Consider the following 15238-nt stretch of genomic DNA (forward strand, 5'->3'; position numbering starts at 1 on the left):
CTTCTGTTGGCATTGGCAGCTCCACCGTCACTGTCAGCCATGTTCCATAAGGCCCACAGGTGCTGGCAGCTGACGGCCGCCCTTCCCAAGGCTGTTCCAGCTCTCCAGCGCGCCAGCCAAGGGGTCCCAGCCGGACCTCTCACTGCGCCTCCTGCAATTGGCAATTGTGTCTGCTTCCAGTTGGCGTCATCATCCAGAGAGCGAGCGAGTAGCCGGAGCGCATTACGACGGTGATTTACGATGTGATGTCGCAACATCCACATTTGCGGCAACATACACCACAAGACGGCCCCTCACTCCTTTACAACTTCCCATAGCGAATTGAAGGGACCACTTCTACCCTTCCTGCGTCCGCCATGTGGCGAGACCGCACAAATCTGTAGGTGGCAGCTTGCCAGTTCGTTCTGTTTGCAAAGACGTGAGCTAACGTGTTTGATCCAGCTACATTTCGTACCGGCAGTCCTACGCCCACCACCCGGCACAACGAAATCGATATGGGCCATCCACCGTCGGCGAGCGCTTCGGCGGAAGCAGCGGCGCAAGCACAGGAGTGCTCTTCTCGGCAGACGAGGACCGCAGGGGGCTGTTATCTGCCGGAGCGTACGATGTGGACGATGGCGATGCCGTGATCGAAATGGACTTGCTTCCCCCACGATGGGCCGACGTGTCAGACGAAGTCAGCGAGATCTTGGCTGATATTGCGCAAAAGAGCCAGAAGCTGGAACGGCTGCATCAGAAACATGTGCTGCCGGGGTTCAACGACGAGGACACCAAAAAGGCCGAGGAAAGAGAGATTGAGAAGTTGACGCAGGCCATCACGAAGGGATTTCACGAATGCCACGGATGCATACAACGGATAGAGCAGATGGTTCGTGAGGGCAAACAGACGGGCCAGATGAGCAAGGCCGACGAGACTATGGCCAAGAATATCCAGGTGAACTTGGCCACCAGGGTGCAGGAAGCGAGTTCGTTGTTTAGGAAGAAACAGAGCAATTATCTGAAGAGTAAGAATGCACCCAAATTGTCAAGTATGGAGCTATAGCGGATGCTGACTTTCTTTGCAGAACTCAAGGGCATGTCTGGACTGATAAGCCCGATGGACCAAACGTCGACATCATTAAGTGGGGGTGAACCATCTCTTATAGAATCTGATGCGGATAGAACTTATTCGCAAGCTACACTGCAGGCAGCTACACACCAGAAACTTCTCCACTCAAACGACGCTGCCATTGCGCAACGCGAGCGAGAGATTGAGGAGATCGCACAGGGCATCATCGACTTGGCGAATTTGTTCCGCGATTTACAAACGATGGTCATTGACCAGGGCACCATGCTGGACAGGATAGACTACAATGTCGAGTCCATGTCGAGCGACGTGAAAGAAGCTGCCAAGGAGCTCAAAGTTGCAGAAGGATATCAGAAAAAGACGATCAAGCGGAAGATCATATTACTTCTGTTGCTTCTAATCGCCGCGGTAATCATATTGCTAGTCATCAAGCCCAAGAACCACGGGGGCTCACCACCCAGCCCCCCACCAAGCGAGGACGATTAGAGGGATCCCAATACACACTTGGAACGGCGCATATTTGGAGGGTTTGTTTGACTAGTGAAGAAGGGAGGCTTCCAAGGACTAGAAGAATGCTCCCAGACTGGAGCAAAGAGCGCAAATGCTTTTGTACCACCTAATTGAGATATGTATGATATTTAATACCTATATGCCACTGCCTTTCTCCTTCTTAAAAAGTGGACCCGACAGGGTTGAAGCTTCACAAGCAAAAGGAGGAGCCTGGATGGAGAAAACGACGTAGTCTCCTGTTGAAAACGACGCTAGCCATATAGAGCCAAGATTGACTCAACATCAAATGGTGAAAACGCACCAAAAAACAGGGTGTTTTCGTGCAGGCCCATCCGACAAATATTTCAGCGGCCTCCCACCACACCAGCGAGCACCTCACTGGCTTCGGCCCGCAATTGAATTGTAAGACCGGTGTGGCCTTAGTTGGTTAGATTGGCCGGTGGTTCAATCGGCTGGTCAACTGGGTGGCGGTGGTGAGTGGTGGTTTTAACTGGGCGCCATCTAAGTTGCAACCGCACCAACGCGAGCCATTATTCAACACCTTCGATGGCCACGATGCATATCAAAACATCTGTGGCATTGAATTCCAGGTCAAAAGTCCACCAAAACGTGCCAAACCAGGTGCAGATTGGAGCTAAAGAGGCCTTGCAAACGTGTGTGGTTGTGCAGGCGGCCTGCCACTGGTGTTTTTGTATGATTTTCAACGTTGGTGCCAAATGCGGCTACGGCCGTTTTAAACAGGAGACTCCGTCGTTTTCTCCAGCCAGGGCTCCAAAAGGGGCTCGCAGCCGAACAATCTGCTTAGTAAATCCGGAGCACAGACCACACCTTCCCCGGTTGCAGCCCGCTTTGCTCCGTCATTCCGCTGCCCCAAGCTTTCGAACCTCTTGCTGACCACCCGAATCAATTGAACACCAGCTTTGTTTGTTGTCGCCGACGCCGAACCGCAAAAAAACACCAACCGCACTTTATTAAATCTCCGCTCACTTTTCTCACAATGGGGTAAGCAATTCCTCGGCTTAAGGGATAGGAGTTTGGAGGGGAGCGGAGGGGAGCGGAGGAAGCTTGCAATTCTCGCGCATGGGGGAAAATACCGACGACATTGGAGGGTCATACGATTGAGGTTGGAGAGGGGTTGAAAGCGACACCACAACAATCACGACGTGAACAACGACGGGGAATAGAGTAGTGGGGTTGAGGGGGAAGAACAGAGGGAGGGGATATGGAGAGAAGGAACAGAAAAGGCTAATGGGTTGTCTGTAGTCTCGTCGACGCTCCCAACAAGGTCCCCCACCAGCAGCGGGTTTACCAGGCTGCCTACCGGGCTCACACTCGTATCTGGAGAATCGTGAGTGTTCCCCTTCTCCAGTCGCAAGGAAAACAGAGGTGGAGGGGGGTCTGTCCGCTGGAAAGACCTGGCGGTCATTCCAAAGGAGAATATGGACATGGCAACACGAGGAGGTATCAAACATGACGTACTAACCTACGATTCCCTCAAACAGAGCCCCCGCTCCGGCCTCATGCTCACCCCTTACTACGCCCTCATGTGGGGTACCTTCGGTGGTATGTATCACTCCTTGAGAGTACCAGCAAAGACAGTTAGTTTGGCTGACAGAATCAAAACAGCCTCCATGTACGCCATGGGCCGTCAGGTTTGCGGTTACAAGACCTGGTTCGGCAAGAACTAAGCCTACCGCATATCAGATGATGCAGTTTAGCCGTGGGAAGTGAAGGGAGATAGAACAAGGCGGGGATCGAACCTTGGACCACCGCTGGAAACTTGTACGTGTGTAGCAAGAGGTTGCTGAGAAACAGCAATAGAACGGAGGTTGCCATTATTCACCAATGTGTTTCTTCCATGTGGTGTGTCCTATGATGGCGCGGGATAACTGAGCTTATTCGGTATGTCCGCCAATTGCCGAGGCTGATATGTTTGATGAATTCTGGCTGGTCTTCTTCCACTCTAGCAGTTGTATTCAAGTCACTTTTTGTATGCTATATGTTCCTTTGGCAAAAAAAAAAGGCTGTGCTCCCATTGATCTTTTGACGCCTTCATCCTTAAAACCCGAGAAGTCCTGTGCAGCAAATAAATAAAGCCCCATCTAAAAGTACATTAATGCGAATAGGCCATGGCTCCTCGTAATTTATGATGGGTATCGTCACCACCCTTTTCAGCTTCCAACCTCCAACTCTCAACAGGCTTAATAACCCTCAGCACCGGGGGCCTTCTCGTCCTTGCGCAAGCTGACCAGCAACTCCCTGAATCGTTCCTTGCCAGAGCCCGAAGCACCACCCTTCGCACCCTTGCCGCTCACATCGACGATCTTGGCGATGCGCTCCCAGCTGGTGCCGCCCGATGTGGTGTCCTCACGGCTGGCCAGGAACTGCTCAGCCTCCTTCCTTGACTGGGCAATGGTCTTCTCCTTCTTGTTGTTGTAGTTCTCGTAGAAGTCATCGATGTTCTGCTGGGCCTCCTTGACCGTCTCGGCGCGCTGCTGGGCGAACTGCTCTGCCCGCTTGGCGTTGCCGGCGTCCCGCTTCTCCCTCCACTCCTTAATCACTTGGGGCTCCTCCTCCTCCTCTTGGGCGTAAGCGTTGTAGCCGGAGTTGTAGCTGACGGAGGGACCGGTGATGGTGGTGGTTCCGGCGGGGGGTGTGAGGCCCTGATAACTCGTTAACGTTGAAACTCTTTCTACACAGACACAGCGGCATGTAATGTTGGGTGTTCTTCCATACCTCATTTGGGCTGGTGATGTCAGGGAATTGGCTATCAAACGCAGCACTGTTATTGCCGGTGGCAGAGATGCCGCCTCCTAGCAGGTCGTCGTCATCCTCGTCGAAGCCGGCGTCCTCGACTGTCGCGAACTGGTTGGCGTCGTCACCGAGAATGGCCTTCTCGCGCTCTAGGAAGTTGCTGGTTGTGGGAACCTCGGAGGCATCCTGGACGCCGGTCTGGGCTGCATGCGAAAGTGTTAGAAGCGACCTGTTTCCATCAAGGTACAGGGTATATAGGGGGCTGCAGTCGACTTACCGCCGGAGTCGAAGTCCTCCAACGATGGGAATCTGTCAGCCATGGTGATTGTGTCTGGTGGAGCCGAAGTTCAAGCGGTGTTATTCGAGGAATATGACAGAATGGCAGGTTTGGAGGATCGGTGGTGGTGTTTGTTCGAATAAATCCAGAAAGAGGTGCCTTTGATCGCGCCAGGTTGCTGCGCTTGCGCTGGGCTCCGGGGGCTCTGGCTGGCTGACACCTGGGAGCTTGCAGGAGTGATTGGCTAACAAGGGGGGGGGCTCCAGCATATGCCTCAATCGGGCACACTGCCACGACTATGCAATAATCAGGTACCAAAACAGTCTTTGATGCATTTGGAGCTGGGCAACAACTTCCCAGATCCATTTAAAGCTTCCACATCCCCATCTACTTTTCCCATTTCATCTCTGCAGCAAACAAACAAAAAACAAACTGCGCATTCACTCTGTCCCATCCTTCTTCTCTGCCTGGCCACTACGCCTGGACGTTTGGTAGGAAGTGTAGCTCCTGATAGTGCGATTACTCGTGGCAGAGCTCTTGCAGGCCAAAGCAAGCCGCGACGTCCGCTTTCTCAAAGTTCGGCCATCTGAACCGTGATTTGAGAGCAAGCTTCTGATTGGGGACCCATTCACAACCACCCCCATTATCATCAGATTTATTGCCCGTCTGCTTCAGTTTCGGCCATCTTGTGTTCACCCAACCCCCGCAGGCCATAGCAACACATCCACACATTTTATCTGTTTTCTCAGTCTGTATATTCAACAATGGCATACACCGATGATGCCGTGTTGTCGAAGCTCTCGGCTCTAAACGAGACGCACGAGAGCATCGCAACGACAGCTCAGTGGATCATGTTCCACAGGTACGTTTCGACCTCAATTTAAGCCAGAGTCTCGATGAGACTTTTTCTCTGCTTTTTGTAGATGCTAACTGCGTCTGTAGACGCCATGCAGCCCAGACAGTCAACCTGTGGCTTGGTAAACTGAAGGACCTACCACCGCCCAAGAGACTCAACATGATTTATCTCGCCAATGGTGAGTGCTGTCCTCGACTAAGTCGCTGGCTTTGTTTTCACCTTGCTGACTGTTAATATAGAGGTGACTCAGCAGAGTAAGGCTCGCCACAAGGAGGATTTCATCATTGCCTTTGCCCCTATCATCGCCGAGGCCACGGCGTCGGCATATAAGGGTGCCAATTCCGAGGTTCAGAATAAGCTTCGCAGAGTTGTGGATGTCTGGAGGGATCGCAGCGTCTTTGACAGAGAGACTATCCAGGGCTTGTATGAGCGCATGGGAGGTTAGTAACGTGATACGGCAAATCTGCGATTCCGTGGCTCCTTCCTAACGCATTGGTGTTCTAGAACTTGACAAATCACGCCCTACTAACAATGGCGGTACCTTTGGCGGCTCTGGTTTCCACTCGTCAGGCCCACCTGTTCCCTCTGAGCTCATGCCGTTGGTTGCTCAACACCAGGCCGTCACTAGAAGTGCCACTCCCATGAAAGCCGCTCTCAGCAACGCCCAGACAGAGTACGAGAAGCTTTCCGACCCAGCCACCGCACAGGCGACGGCACTGCCTCTTCAGGCGGCTCGTCTGAATGGGTTGCTCAAGAACCTGGCCAACGCCGAGGGTGCTGTCGCGGAGAGCCTGCGCACCCGAAAGGAGATGATCAGAAGCCTAGAGAAGCTTTTGGCCGAGAACCAGAACGCTCTCCAGCAGGAGGAGGCTCAGATGAAGCTGCTCAGCGGCCGCAGGACTGAGATTGAGCACAAGAAGAACCAGGTCGAGGCAACCATCCTTGGCGGCCAGGTCACCAAACAGGAGGATAGAACCTCTACCGAGCCCGAGCCTCCTCAGTTTGAGGCACTGACGCCACCTCCCCAAAGCGATGCCGACGATGAGCACGTTCAGAGCGACCCTATCAAAACCGAGCAGAATGGCAACAATGGTGTGCCTCAGCAGACCCCCACATTCCCAGTAGTTGCCCCGGGGATTGAGATGCTGTCTAGCGTTGCTGCAAACTACCAAGCTGTGCCTATCAACGGGTCCAATAAGAAGCGCAAGGTAGCGCCGTCGGATGACTTCCCGGATCTTGGAAACGATGGCATTGACGAGGATGTTAAGGAGATGTTGCGGAAGGATGGTCAGAGTGCCTGAGATTGCTGGGTTCTGACACCGGGTTAATCTAAAAAACACGTTTTCTGAAATCTGCATACTGGAGGTTTCATTACATTTTGATTGTGTTTGTATATACTCCCCAGACCAGCCACCAACCTAAGAGTGTAGGTATAACGCTCTAAATCCTGTCTGTTCTGTTGTACAATAATATACTTTCGACTGAGCCAACCTCCCAGCCCATCCATTATGCAAAACCCCAACCAACCCAATTGGTATCCCAAAACGCCGTTATACCCAAACAAAGCAAATATTCATGTGTGTCGTGGTGGATGTGTGTGTGTGTTTCATCGAAGAGAGTGCCTCTTGATAGGGAGTTGTAGGTAGGTATGTTTTAAACACGACCATCAAGACCCGAAGCAGCAAGGTATGGCCACCCGAGGATCATGCCAATGGCAGGGAAGTAACTGTATCATCGCCGTCAAATGTTAGCCATCTCTTCTGTTGATTTGAATGGGCGGAGAGAAAAAAAAACATACACAGCACCCTGCTTTCCAACCCTCTTGATCTGTCTCCCCCAGTCGGCGGCGGCAGAGTTGGTCGAGACGGGCAGACGCTCAAAGGGGGCGTGCTCGAAGGAGCGGGCGAACTGGCGGAGGGACTTGTAGACGGAGAAGGTTCTCTGTTGCTGCTGAACACCGCGGAAGGCGACGTTGCGGGCGGCGAGGTGGGCAAGGATGGGAGACATTTTTGAAGTTTTTTTTTTGAAGTGGTGATGAGTAGAGGTTAAGTTGAGATGTTGGTACTAAAAGTACACAGAGAGAGAGGAGGTTGTTTGTTTTGTTGGTGGTGGTGATCTGAAAGATCGAGGAGCTGTGTTGATGAAGCTGTTGATGATGATGGTGATACAAAAAGGGAAAGATACAAACAGGATGATGGTCAAGAGTTATATATTACTATTTCCAGCAACAAAAGTCATTCCATCAAAGCCCAGAATGAACCACCTTGACCAACATCATCTCCCGAATCGATCCATCCGGCTGGCTGGTATCCAAGCTCGTGTACCGAAAGCCTGGAATAAACCTCCAGCTCTTCGTCGTTTACGCCGTCGCCAACACAAAATCAGGCGCTCCCACACACAAAATCGCACCACCCTCACCCAGAAGCACCAGATCAGAACCTACGGCCGTCAGCAAAGTTGGGTAACAGCTCGGGCCACCGCGGTCTCGTTTCGCCTCACCATCTGGCCAGCTGGGTGTGGAAATCGTGCCATGGGCCCCTCGCCGTTGACGACGTTGGTGAGCTTGGCGCCGCCCGTGGTGTGATTGTCGGAGGTGGCCGGGGGTGGGCATTGGCAAGCTGAATGGGGATGAATGGGAAGTTTGTGATTGGGCGGAGCTGGGGTTGGGGAGGTAAAGTGGAGATGCCATCCCAAGTTTGGGCTCGGTTGGCATCTGACATCTGATTTTGGGGATTCTAGATTTTCCCCAGAAATCCCCAATGCGACCAGTTTCGCTGTTGATGACTACACAAACGTTAATCCGAGGTGAATTGAACAACGTCACGGTTTGATCTGGGCCAATCTCTCAGATCAGATCGGGTTATCAAGGGATGGGAGAATTGAACCTGGAATTCACAACGCGGTTTGCTCCGACATGGGAGTTTGGTTATGGGAAAGTTGGAGCGGGCAAAGCAAGTCGGCGGTTTGCGATCCTGATCTATCCGGTGCCTGGATCGGAATCTCATGATACTGTCTTATTCTGGATAGGATCGGGAGCTGAGAGGTTTGGGTCTGGCACAACGGTTGACATTTGTCTTCCTGAACGACACTCTGAGAGCAAAAGCTCACAGTGATGGGAATCAGGCCGTCTCCGTCCATCATCCCCACGGTGATCATGATATCACATTTGTTGCTTCTGTATTGCCTGTATGAGTATTCGTGTATGGCTGGGGCTTACCTCGTCCGTTCGTATTGGTCTTTGCATCTGGTTTCTGCAATTGCTTTTTGTTACGCGATGGCCCTCATCCAGCATACAGCTGATTGGAGCGAAGCTCCGTAAGGTTATGGGTGAAAAGCATGGCTGGAGTTTGCTTTACTTATTGTAACTGAAAGCTGATAAACGTAGGATTCTTGGCGACCAAGAGATTTCTAGATCCTTATTGACCCATTCTCATATCTGGAGCATTTCCTCCTTCGAGGAGACGACCGGGGAGGTTCGAGGCCCAATGTCGGCTTGCTCTGTAGACTTAGCCGCTTATCATGCGAAGTAGTCCCTCGCCATAATGAATGAGTTTTGAAAATGACACAACACCAGGCTGTCATGCCTACTGCCTGAGTGACAAGAGCGTGCTCAACCAAGTTTTGGTGACCACACGCTGGGTTTTCAGTATACAGCAAATCGTCAACATATCCCACAAAAGTCACGAGTTAGTACAGCCATTTTTATTTTAGGTCGAACAAACCTCGGCTTCTTCCTGATCACCGTCCCACAAGTCCCACCAGCCTTGTCAGAATCCCGACGCCTTAAGAAACCACATGCCATCACTCATCGCCAATCCATCGGCTTGGGTAATCGTAGCGTCGTAGGGCAACCAAACTTTTGTGTACCCTCACAAACCTGAAATCCCTTGCTTTGTCATATTCTCGGACTCAGTATCCATCGACACCCCGCCAGTCACTCTTCCGCTCTCTTCCTCGTCCCCTCACCACCAGAAAGAACAGCTCTCTCAACACCACATTCAGCATCATCACCTCTCCTCCTGCACATCCTATATCAAGCCACCCTGCCTTACCTATTTCCGCCGCTGATGCCCAACCCAGCCACCATTTCCCACGGTCTCCTATTTCGAGGAGCGTGTAACACACTCAATCGTCATCAGATACGGGATAAAACCTCCCGTTCTGGCATCCCGGATGGCTCATCCCGACTCATTCTCATACGCACATTAACAGAATGCGCGGGTCCCAAAGACCACAAAAACGCCACGCCCTGCAGTCCCATCCCACCGGTCCCCCTTGGCCCCGTTTCCTACACCTCATGTTCCACATGCACTGAGAAACTCGGTGAGCAAGTACCACTCGAAAGTGAGGCGAGCCGGGAAGTTATCAAGAGATACCTCCCACAGTGCAAGTGAACTCCCTCCCCCCCTTCTCCCCCCTGTCCTTGAACCCTGGTGCTACCCTGTTGCATGTGCAGTGCAGCAAAGCAACCCGCCTTTCGAATAACGTCCCCCATTGACCACCGATGCTTTGCATGATGCCTCTTGTAGCGGCGTGTTGCTCAGATCCCATTCCTACCTATAGGAGCCCTCGCTTTCTCCAGTCGTTCTGACTGGCAGGCGAGATTTCCCAAGTAGGTCATTGACCGACCGAAAAAGCAAGTTCTCTCCCCTCCCATTGCTTCCCCCTACCCAAGTAAAAAGGCACAGAGCCCAGCCAGCAAGCATTTTCCCTGTCCGGTTCCTCAAGAACGCAGGATATTGATTCTTTGTTGCCTGTCTCAATGAGTGTCGTCCTGTGGTCCTCGAATCCTCAGTGTCCTGATCCTGGTCCTGGTCTCTCCCTGCTGATATTGTTCGGATCCCTTGTCTCACCCTGCTATCTCCCACTCCTTCGCAAGCTTCACCCAAGCTGAATACCTCCATCTCGTCGTATGCCGCTGGGTTGTTGCGTGTTTGGGTTATGTACCATGGAAGGGGCGGCTTCAATTGACCTACCAGACCAAGTATTCCCCCGCACCGAGACATGCAGGCTGTGTCCCCAATTCTTGACTGGTCAGAATGTTGATTGCGGTTCTAGACTTGTTGGCCACGCACTGAAACCTGCACCTCTGAGCACACTGGTAGAGAGGTAAGCATGCGTGTGCCTCGCTGTGAAAGTAGGTCATGATGCTAGTTTTGAACCCAGCGTCATGGTGAAGAGCGGGGTTTACTAGAATGCGTGTCAGTGAAGATTACGATAGACCTGTATGTGTGTGTGCAACGCGCATAAGGAGCATGTATGCAGTCACACTCACATGGGCATAATGAGAGCTCATATCTCACCGCCTAATGCGCGAGTAGAGACAGGCAAGAGAGACAAAAACGTCTGCCGGATGAGCATGCCATAGGACATACATGACATGACATACCTGCTCCCGGCATGCCGTTCTGAGTTCTGGGGATCCTTCTCTTGTCCATCCCCATGATAGTGGCTTTCCAGAAATGGGACGATCTCGCTGCGGACACCTGCAAAGCCGAGATGGTCAGAAATGATAGATATTATCACATTTGAACGGTCGTGACTCCACCTTTGCTGCCGGCTTCCGACCCCTTCCCCTACCATAGGGTCAAGACTGCGAATCGGTGATTGTTGTCGAGATCTGGGGTCATTCTTTGTCTGCGACCGAGATTCAGTCGCCGATTTCTGAGTCGCTCGTTGTTGCTTTTTGGTGTGGGAGGAGCAAGCCACATTCGCTTGCCATCCAGTCCCCGTACGTTCCCGCCCTCCTGCCTCTCTCATCGAGGCCCCTCAATCTGACCGGTGGGCAATAATCTCAGGTAGGCAGCCGACGAGTCTCTTGTGTTCTGTTTCGTTGCTCGGTAGATCAACAGGTATCCTCGATTTATCATGCTGCTGGAGATAACGGTCAAGGAATTTGAATTGTCGACATCCGTCACTCTGTCCAATACCGTTGCAGATGAGGGATGAATTGACCGAGCAATACCGAGAAGGTGTATCATGACCGCATCATAGACGCAATGCCGAAAAGCAATGGAAACGTAAGTCCCTGTGAAGATCCGGAGCAGCCTCTTCGCTTCACATGAAACGCCACGGTGCGCATCAATTGTTCCCTCCAGGGGCAGTAGTTTCATCGATTCGACTACAACACAGCCATTCAAAGGGAACCCGGTGGCCCAAATCCGCACATGGGCCCACATGACACCATTCTAATGTTAAGCACCCAGGCTCGAACTGGATATATGATCGGGTCCTCCGTTCCGTAAAATGTCTGAGGATAGCTAAACAGTCAGCAAGGTCGGTTTGAAGCCCTAGCTCTGTTACACAACTGCCCCAAGCAGCATGTCACCATGTGCAGAGCTAGGTAGGTCGTCAAGGATGTCTGCGGATAGGGCGTCGACGAAGATTTCCAATGCACAACATGGAAATAGAGGCTCCCCCACCCCGGAAGCTGCCCTGGGAGGCCAAGGCGGAACGGAAGTGATCTCGGACGCAACAATGAGCCCGAGTCACTGACTGGCCATATCGGAACTTTTAAGCCGCTTCTTTGGTACCACCAGCTCCGGTACTCTTCGTAGAAATGAGCTGGAGGAATCTGGGACAGGCAGAAGAAAAAAAGGGGTACCTGAACAGAACCCCGCCTCAACGACATGTCTCATTCGCTCGGAGTTCGTCACTGCAGGAATTATGTCTCTGTCTTTGAGGTGTCAAAATGCGCTTGCCGAGACATGCTCTCCAATGCAATGGTACGCTCCCGGGCCTTTGCATTAGAAACGAAAGCTCATATCCATAGGGAAAAGTAGCTCAACAGTCCGAACTCTGAAGTCACTTACTGTGTGACGACAATTGCTGACACTCGAGTATCAATGAAGCGCGGTGCCACTAGTCGAGAAGTCACTTTGTAGGTCCTTTTAGCTTTGTAGTGCAGCACCGTATGCATATAGCCGCACAAAGGGGTGTCTACCGGCCCATCGAAGGGTGTAGAGAACTTGACTCCGAAGAAGAAACGACGAATCATGGGCCTGGGGTCGCGGGTACTGGCAGGAGTTTCTTTGCATGATCTCGACTCTCGGTGAGGTGCCCGTTATCTTGATGCCTTGTCTACCACGACCAGCCCAATACAAGGCAACTCCAGGCTCCGGGAGATGTTTTTACGGAATTTCAAAAGGTAGTTCTCGTCGACATGGTTGATCCTTGGATACCCATTGACTACCCACGTCGGCGAGGCCAGTAACATGTCTCACTTGCTTGTCCCCGCGAAAGCCGCCGACCCTATGATGTGTAAACATGGTGCTATTTCCGCATTGTCACTCGAGCTCAGCGCTATTCTCGGCCGAGCTTTGTGATCAGCAGACCATCTTGAGAAGGTCATCCGGAGTTCAGCTTGCCATTGGTCTGTTGCAACATGATGATGCGATGTTGATGGCATCCGAAGCATTCCTAGCGGTGAGATGTGTCCTCCAAGCAACATCATCACCTCGGGTGAACCAAAGTGGCGGGTCGTCGTTAGCATAAAAGCCGCAAAAATCCCCGTGTTCTGTATGCTTTGTTGTTTCCTGAGATATCCAGAGTCTTATCCTTCAAGCTGCTATCCCCCAAACCCCCACAAAGACACCACAAGAACCCAACAACACCTTCATAACAAGTCAATTAAATAACACCATGAACTCATACAACAATCCCGAGTCCTGCGGATGCTGCGTTTGGTCTGATGGTCGTCTGTACCAACCGGCAACTTGCCACGTTTGCGGAGGCAATCTTCGATGGTAAGAGAAAATTTTGGGCTCGATGTCCGTTCTGTACACAGGCTAATTCAGTACAGGGGTTGTGGATCTTGCAAGAACACGGGACTCGAATGGGAACCATGCCCTCATTACCACCAGTCCAACGCGACGAGGCGTTCGGCTCAGCCAGCATATACTACCACTCAGCAGTAGCTCTTAGCCATGTTGAGTGTTCTGAGTCATCATAACAGATCGTCTTGGTTATGTCAGTGTGCGAGGAGTTCCCGAGTTGGTGGTCGGTTTTCCATTCGTTTACTTTGGCTTCCGCAGTTATGCCTTACTTGGTGTTACGGTATGGTCCCCAGGTAACAAGGGTCTTGGTGTTCTGGTATACTTTCTTCCGTATGGTTCGGGTCGCGCAGGAGTACGGCCTTTTTGTAACGCTGGCTAGGATTCGAGGCGGTCGTTTGACTTTGATCAGGCTACAATGGGTTAGCATAGAGGAAACTTGAGCAAATAAGAATAGCACTTTCAGCTTACCCTGCCTCGCGTCATGGAGCCATGTCGTCGGTTGTCGACGACCCCTGAATGCGAAATCGTGCATGAACATCATCCCAACGCCACCAGAACGGCAACGTGCATCGGCGATAGCCACTTCAGAGCCGCTTGGGAACGACTATTCCACATTTGTAGCGCAAAGAAAGCTGTGTTTTCGTAATAGTGGAGTAGTCAGGCTTGGTTCTATCCAGGCAATGCGGAAGAACTTGGGGCCTGATTGGCGACGCCAGCCGTTATCCCGTTGTGGCCCCGGGACCGCTGATGCTTCTCGGGTGTGGCTTTCTTTGTGATTCACAGGCTCAGACAATCATTCATCTTGCAGCGATGGACTCGATCGATCCAGGTAGGCTCGGCTTCAATGTTTACTGCAGTGGCTTATTGTAGTCCGGTGAGTCGGATCCGGAAGGTTGGCCGCTGTTGACTGTCTTGGATGCAGAAAATGCAGCAAGCATGGCCGTCCCGCAGAGGCATCGGGTAGCTGAATGGAAGTGAGAGTCAAACGTCAACGTCTGTCCAACGTCGGAATGAACACTGTGTAGGCTAGCCACAAGCCCACGGCCCTAGCAAATGGTTTGTCATGAGGACCTGCTGCCGAAAAGCTTGCCTTTCTTGAGATCCCAAAGATCCAAATTCATCATCCATGATACCATGGGTTGAGCTTGATTACTGACAAGGTCGAAGGGTAAATAATCTCGGTGGGTAAGGTATACAGTAGGCGAACCCGACGGATGTTGATATCTACGCTGCGCGGAAGGAGATGGGTTTTCGAGCTGCAGTTGAGCTGAGTTAGCAGGAATATTCTCATCTCTTGGACATGTGATGCAGGTTGTGTGGTGCTACTTCTTCCTGTCGCCCCAACACGCTGCGTCTTCATGGGAAATGGCACGGCCATCCCGATAAAAACCAACCCCAAGTCCGCCTGACCGCCTCTTTCCAAAGTTGAATGGAGCAGCAACCGACCTGGAATCTGTGACACCACATCGTTTTGATCCGGACGCCCGTCACCAGCCACTTGGAGACGTTCAGGGGTAGAAAACCTGTCCATCCGGGCTGTGGAAGAGAATGCGGTTCCAAAGGAGCGTACAGACAGGGTAACACCGCTGGTTTATGTATCCAATCGTTGCTCAGACATCGAAAAGAGCTAAATGATCCCCTAGATCGAGGTGTGCCAATGTATGGGATACAGGTAGGTAGGGGGGGAGTGGTGAATCCGTAGTACGGGAAAAGCGGGTGGTGTATAATAAGGAGGCCAACTGAAGAAAACCATTTCAGCATACCGTGCCCAATACAAATGTGGCTGGCCCTGAGAAAAGCCGCGTAAACTTTGTGCGGAGCGTCAAAATAAAATTCTCGCTGTTGAAAACACAAGGGATGATTTTACTGCAATGAGAATGTTGATAGGATAGCATTCTGTGGATGTATTTCGAGTTCTTTCGATTGGAAGAATACTGTCGTGCTCTTTTCTCAGCAAAATTCCACGTGATAAATGGTCTGGCTATTTCGTCTATACTGGA

At 51.8% G+C, this 15238-nt stretch overlaps 9 protein-coding genes across 9 annotated transcripts; 4 read left to right on the forward strand and 5 right to left on the reverse strand.

The window, feature by feature from the left end:
• The first annotated feature begins 84 nt into the window (after positions 1–84).
• On the forward strand, positions 85–1743 carry tlg2 (t-SNARE affecting a late Golgi compartment protein 2). Its single transcript, XM_062944936.1, has 3 exons — positions 85–379; positions 442–1004; positions 1065–1743. Exons 1-3 carry the CDS (start codon positions 357–359, stop codon positions 1550–1552), a joined length of 1074 nt encoding a protein of 357 aa, XP_062803816.1. The 5' UTR covers positions 85–356; the 3' UTR covers positions 1553–1743.
• Positions 1744–2276: 533 nt separating this feature from the next.
• On the forward strand, positions 2277–3402 carry QC764_212310 (uncharacterized protein). The gene is made up of 4 exons (XM_062944937.1): positions 2277–2578; positions 2840–2924; positions 3079–3139; positions 3203–3402. Exons 1-4 carry the CDS (start codon positions 2574–2576, stop codon positions 3262–3264), a joined length of 213 nt encoding a protein of 70 aa, XP_062803817.1. The 5' UTR covers positions 2277–2573; the 3' UTR covers positions 3265–3402.
• A 141-nt stretch (positions 3403–3543) lies between these two features.
• Positions 3544–4821, reverse strand: clc1 (Clathrin light chain). The gene is made up of 3 exons (XM_062944938.1): positions 4608–4821; positions 4313–4533; positions 3544–4239 (listed from the first exon to the last, which is right to left on the reverse strand). The coding sequence occupies exons 1-3, from the start codon at positions 4648–4650 to the stop codon at positions 3778–3780; spliced, it is 726 nt and encodes a 241-aa protein (XP_062803818.1). The 5' UTR covers positions 4651–4821; the 3' UTR covers positions 3544–3777.
• Positions 4822–4956: 135 nt separating this feature from the next.
• QC764_212330 (uncharacterized protein) lies at positions 4957–7012 on the forward strand. The gene is made up of 4 exons (XM_062944939.1): positions 4957–5469; positions 5550–5641; positions 5703–5903; positions 5968–7012. The coding sequence occupies exons 1-4, from the start codon at positions 5372–5374 to the stop codon at positions 6762–6764; spliced, it is 1188 nt and encodes a 395-aa protein (XP_062803819.1). The 5' UTR covers positions 4957–5371; the 3' UTR covers positions 6765–7012.
• On the reverse strand, positions 6815–7470 carry QC764_212340 (uncharacterized protein; the record flags this gene model as incomplete). The annotated part of the gene is made up of 2 exons (XM_062944940.1): positions 6815–7189; positions 7262–7470. The coding sequence occupies 2 exons, from the start codon at positions 7468–7470 to the stop codon at positions 7117–7119; spliced, it is 282 nt and encodes a 93-aa protein (XP_062803820.1). The 3' UTR covers positions 6815–7116.
• Positions 7471–7911: 441 nt separating this feature from the next.
• On the reverse strand, positions 7912–8468 carry QC764_0044140 (uncharacterized protein; the record flags this gene model as incomplete). Its single annotated transcript, XM_062940317.1, has 2 exons — positions 7912–8247; positions 8349–8468. 2 exons carry the CDS (start codon positions 8466–8468, stop codon positions 7912–7914), a joined length of 456 nt encoding a protein of 151 aa, XP_062803821.1.
• A 1967-nt stretch (positions 8469–10435) lies between these two features.
• Positions 10436–10907, reverse strand: QC764_0044150 (uncharacterized protein; the record flags this gene model as incomplete). The annotated part of the gene is made up of 2 exons (XM_062940318.1): positions 10436–10653; positions 10853–10907. 2 exons carry the CDS (start codon positions 10905–10907, stop codon positions 10436–10438), a joined length of 273 nt encoding a protein of 90 aa, XP_062803822.1.
• Positions 10908–11657: 750 nt separating this feature from the next.
• QC764_0044160 (uncharacterized protein) lies at positions 11658–12460 on the reverse strand (the record flags this gene model as incomplete). The annotated part of the gene is made up of 2 exons (XM_062940319.1): positions 11658–11676; positions 12276–12460. 2 exons carry the CDS (start codon positions 12458–12460, stop codon positions 11658–11660), a joined length of 204 nt encoding a protein of 67 aa, XP_062803823.1.
• Positions 12461–13104: 644 nt separating this feature from the next.
• Positions 13105–13715, forward strand: QC764_212350 (uncharacterized protein; the record flags this gene model as incomplete). The annotated part of the gene is made up of 2 exons (XM_062944941.1): positions 13105–13208; positions 13265–13715. 2 exons carry the CDS (start codon positions 13105–13107, stop codon positions 13377–13379), a joined length of 219 nt encoding a protein of 72 aa, XP_062803824.1. The 3' UTR covers positions 13380–13715.
• Between the last annotated feature and the right edge of the window lie 1523 nt (positions 13716–15238).

The sequence above is a fragment of the Podospora pseudoanserina genome, chromosome 2, assembly GCF_035222485.1.
Source record: "Podospora pseudoanserina strain CBS 124.78 chromosome 2, whole genome shotgun sequence".
Classification (NCBI taxonomy): domain Eukaryota; kingdom Fungi; phylum Ascomycota; class Sordariomycetes; order Sordariales; family Podosporaceae; genus Podospora; species Podospora pseudoanserina.

Coding starts and splice junctions, on each gene's coding strand:
- QC764_212310 (XM_062944937.1), top strand. Junction 2,925..3,078: donor ACACTCGTATCTGGAGAATC/GTGAGTGTTCCC, acceptor TCCCTCAAACAG/AGCCCCCGCTCCGGCCTCAT. Junction 3,140..3,202: donor CATGTGGGGTACCTTCGGTG/GTATGTATCACT, acceptor GAATCAAAACAG/CCTCCATGTACGCCATGGGC.
- clc1 (XM_062944938.1), bottom strand. CDS start 4,650: ATGGCTGACAGATTCCCATCGTTGGAGGACTTCGACTCCGGCG. Junction 4,534..4,607: donor GGAGGACTTCGACTCCGGCG/GTAAGTCGACTG, acceptor TTTCGCATGCAG/CCCAGACCGGCGTCCAGGAT. Junction 4,240..4,312: donor ACATCACCAGCCCAAATGAG/GTATGGAAGAAC, acceptor ACGAGTTATCAG/GGCCTCACACCCCCCGCCGG.
- tlg2 (XM_062944936.1), top strand. CDS start 357: ATGTGGCGAGACCGCACAAATCT. Junction 380..441: donor TGGCGAGACCGCACAAATCT/GTAGGTGGCAGC, acceptor TGTTTGATCCAG/CTACATTTCGTACCGGCAGT. Junction 1,005..1,064: donor ACAGAGCAATTATCTGAAGA/GTAAGAATGCAC, acceptor CTTTCTTTGCAG/AACTCAAGGGCATGTCTGGA.
- QC764_212330 (XM_062944939.1), top strand. CDS start 5,372: ATGGCATACACCGATGATGCCGTGTTGTCGAAGCTCTCGGCTCTAAAC. Junction 5,642..5,702: donor CATGATTTATCTCGCCAATG/GTGAGTGCTGTC, acceptor CTGTTAATATAG/AGGTGACTCAGCAGAGTAAG. Junction 5,904..5,967: donor CTTGTATGAGCGCATGGGAG/GTTAGTAACGTG, acceptor TTGGTGTTCTAG/AACTTGACAAATCACGCCCT.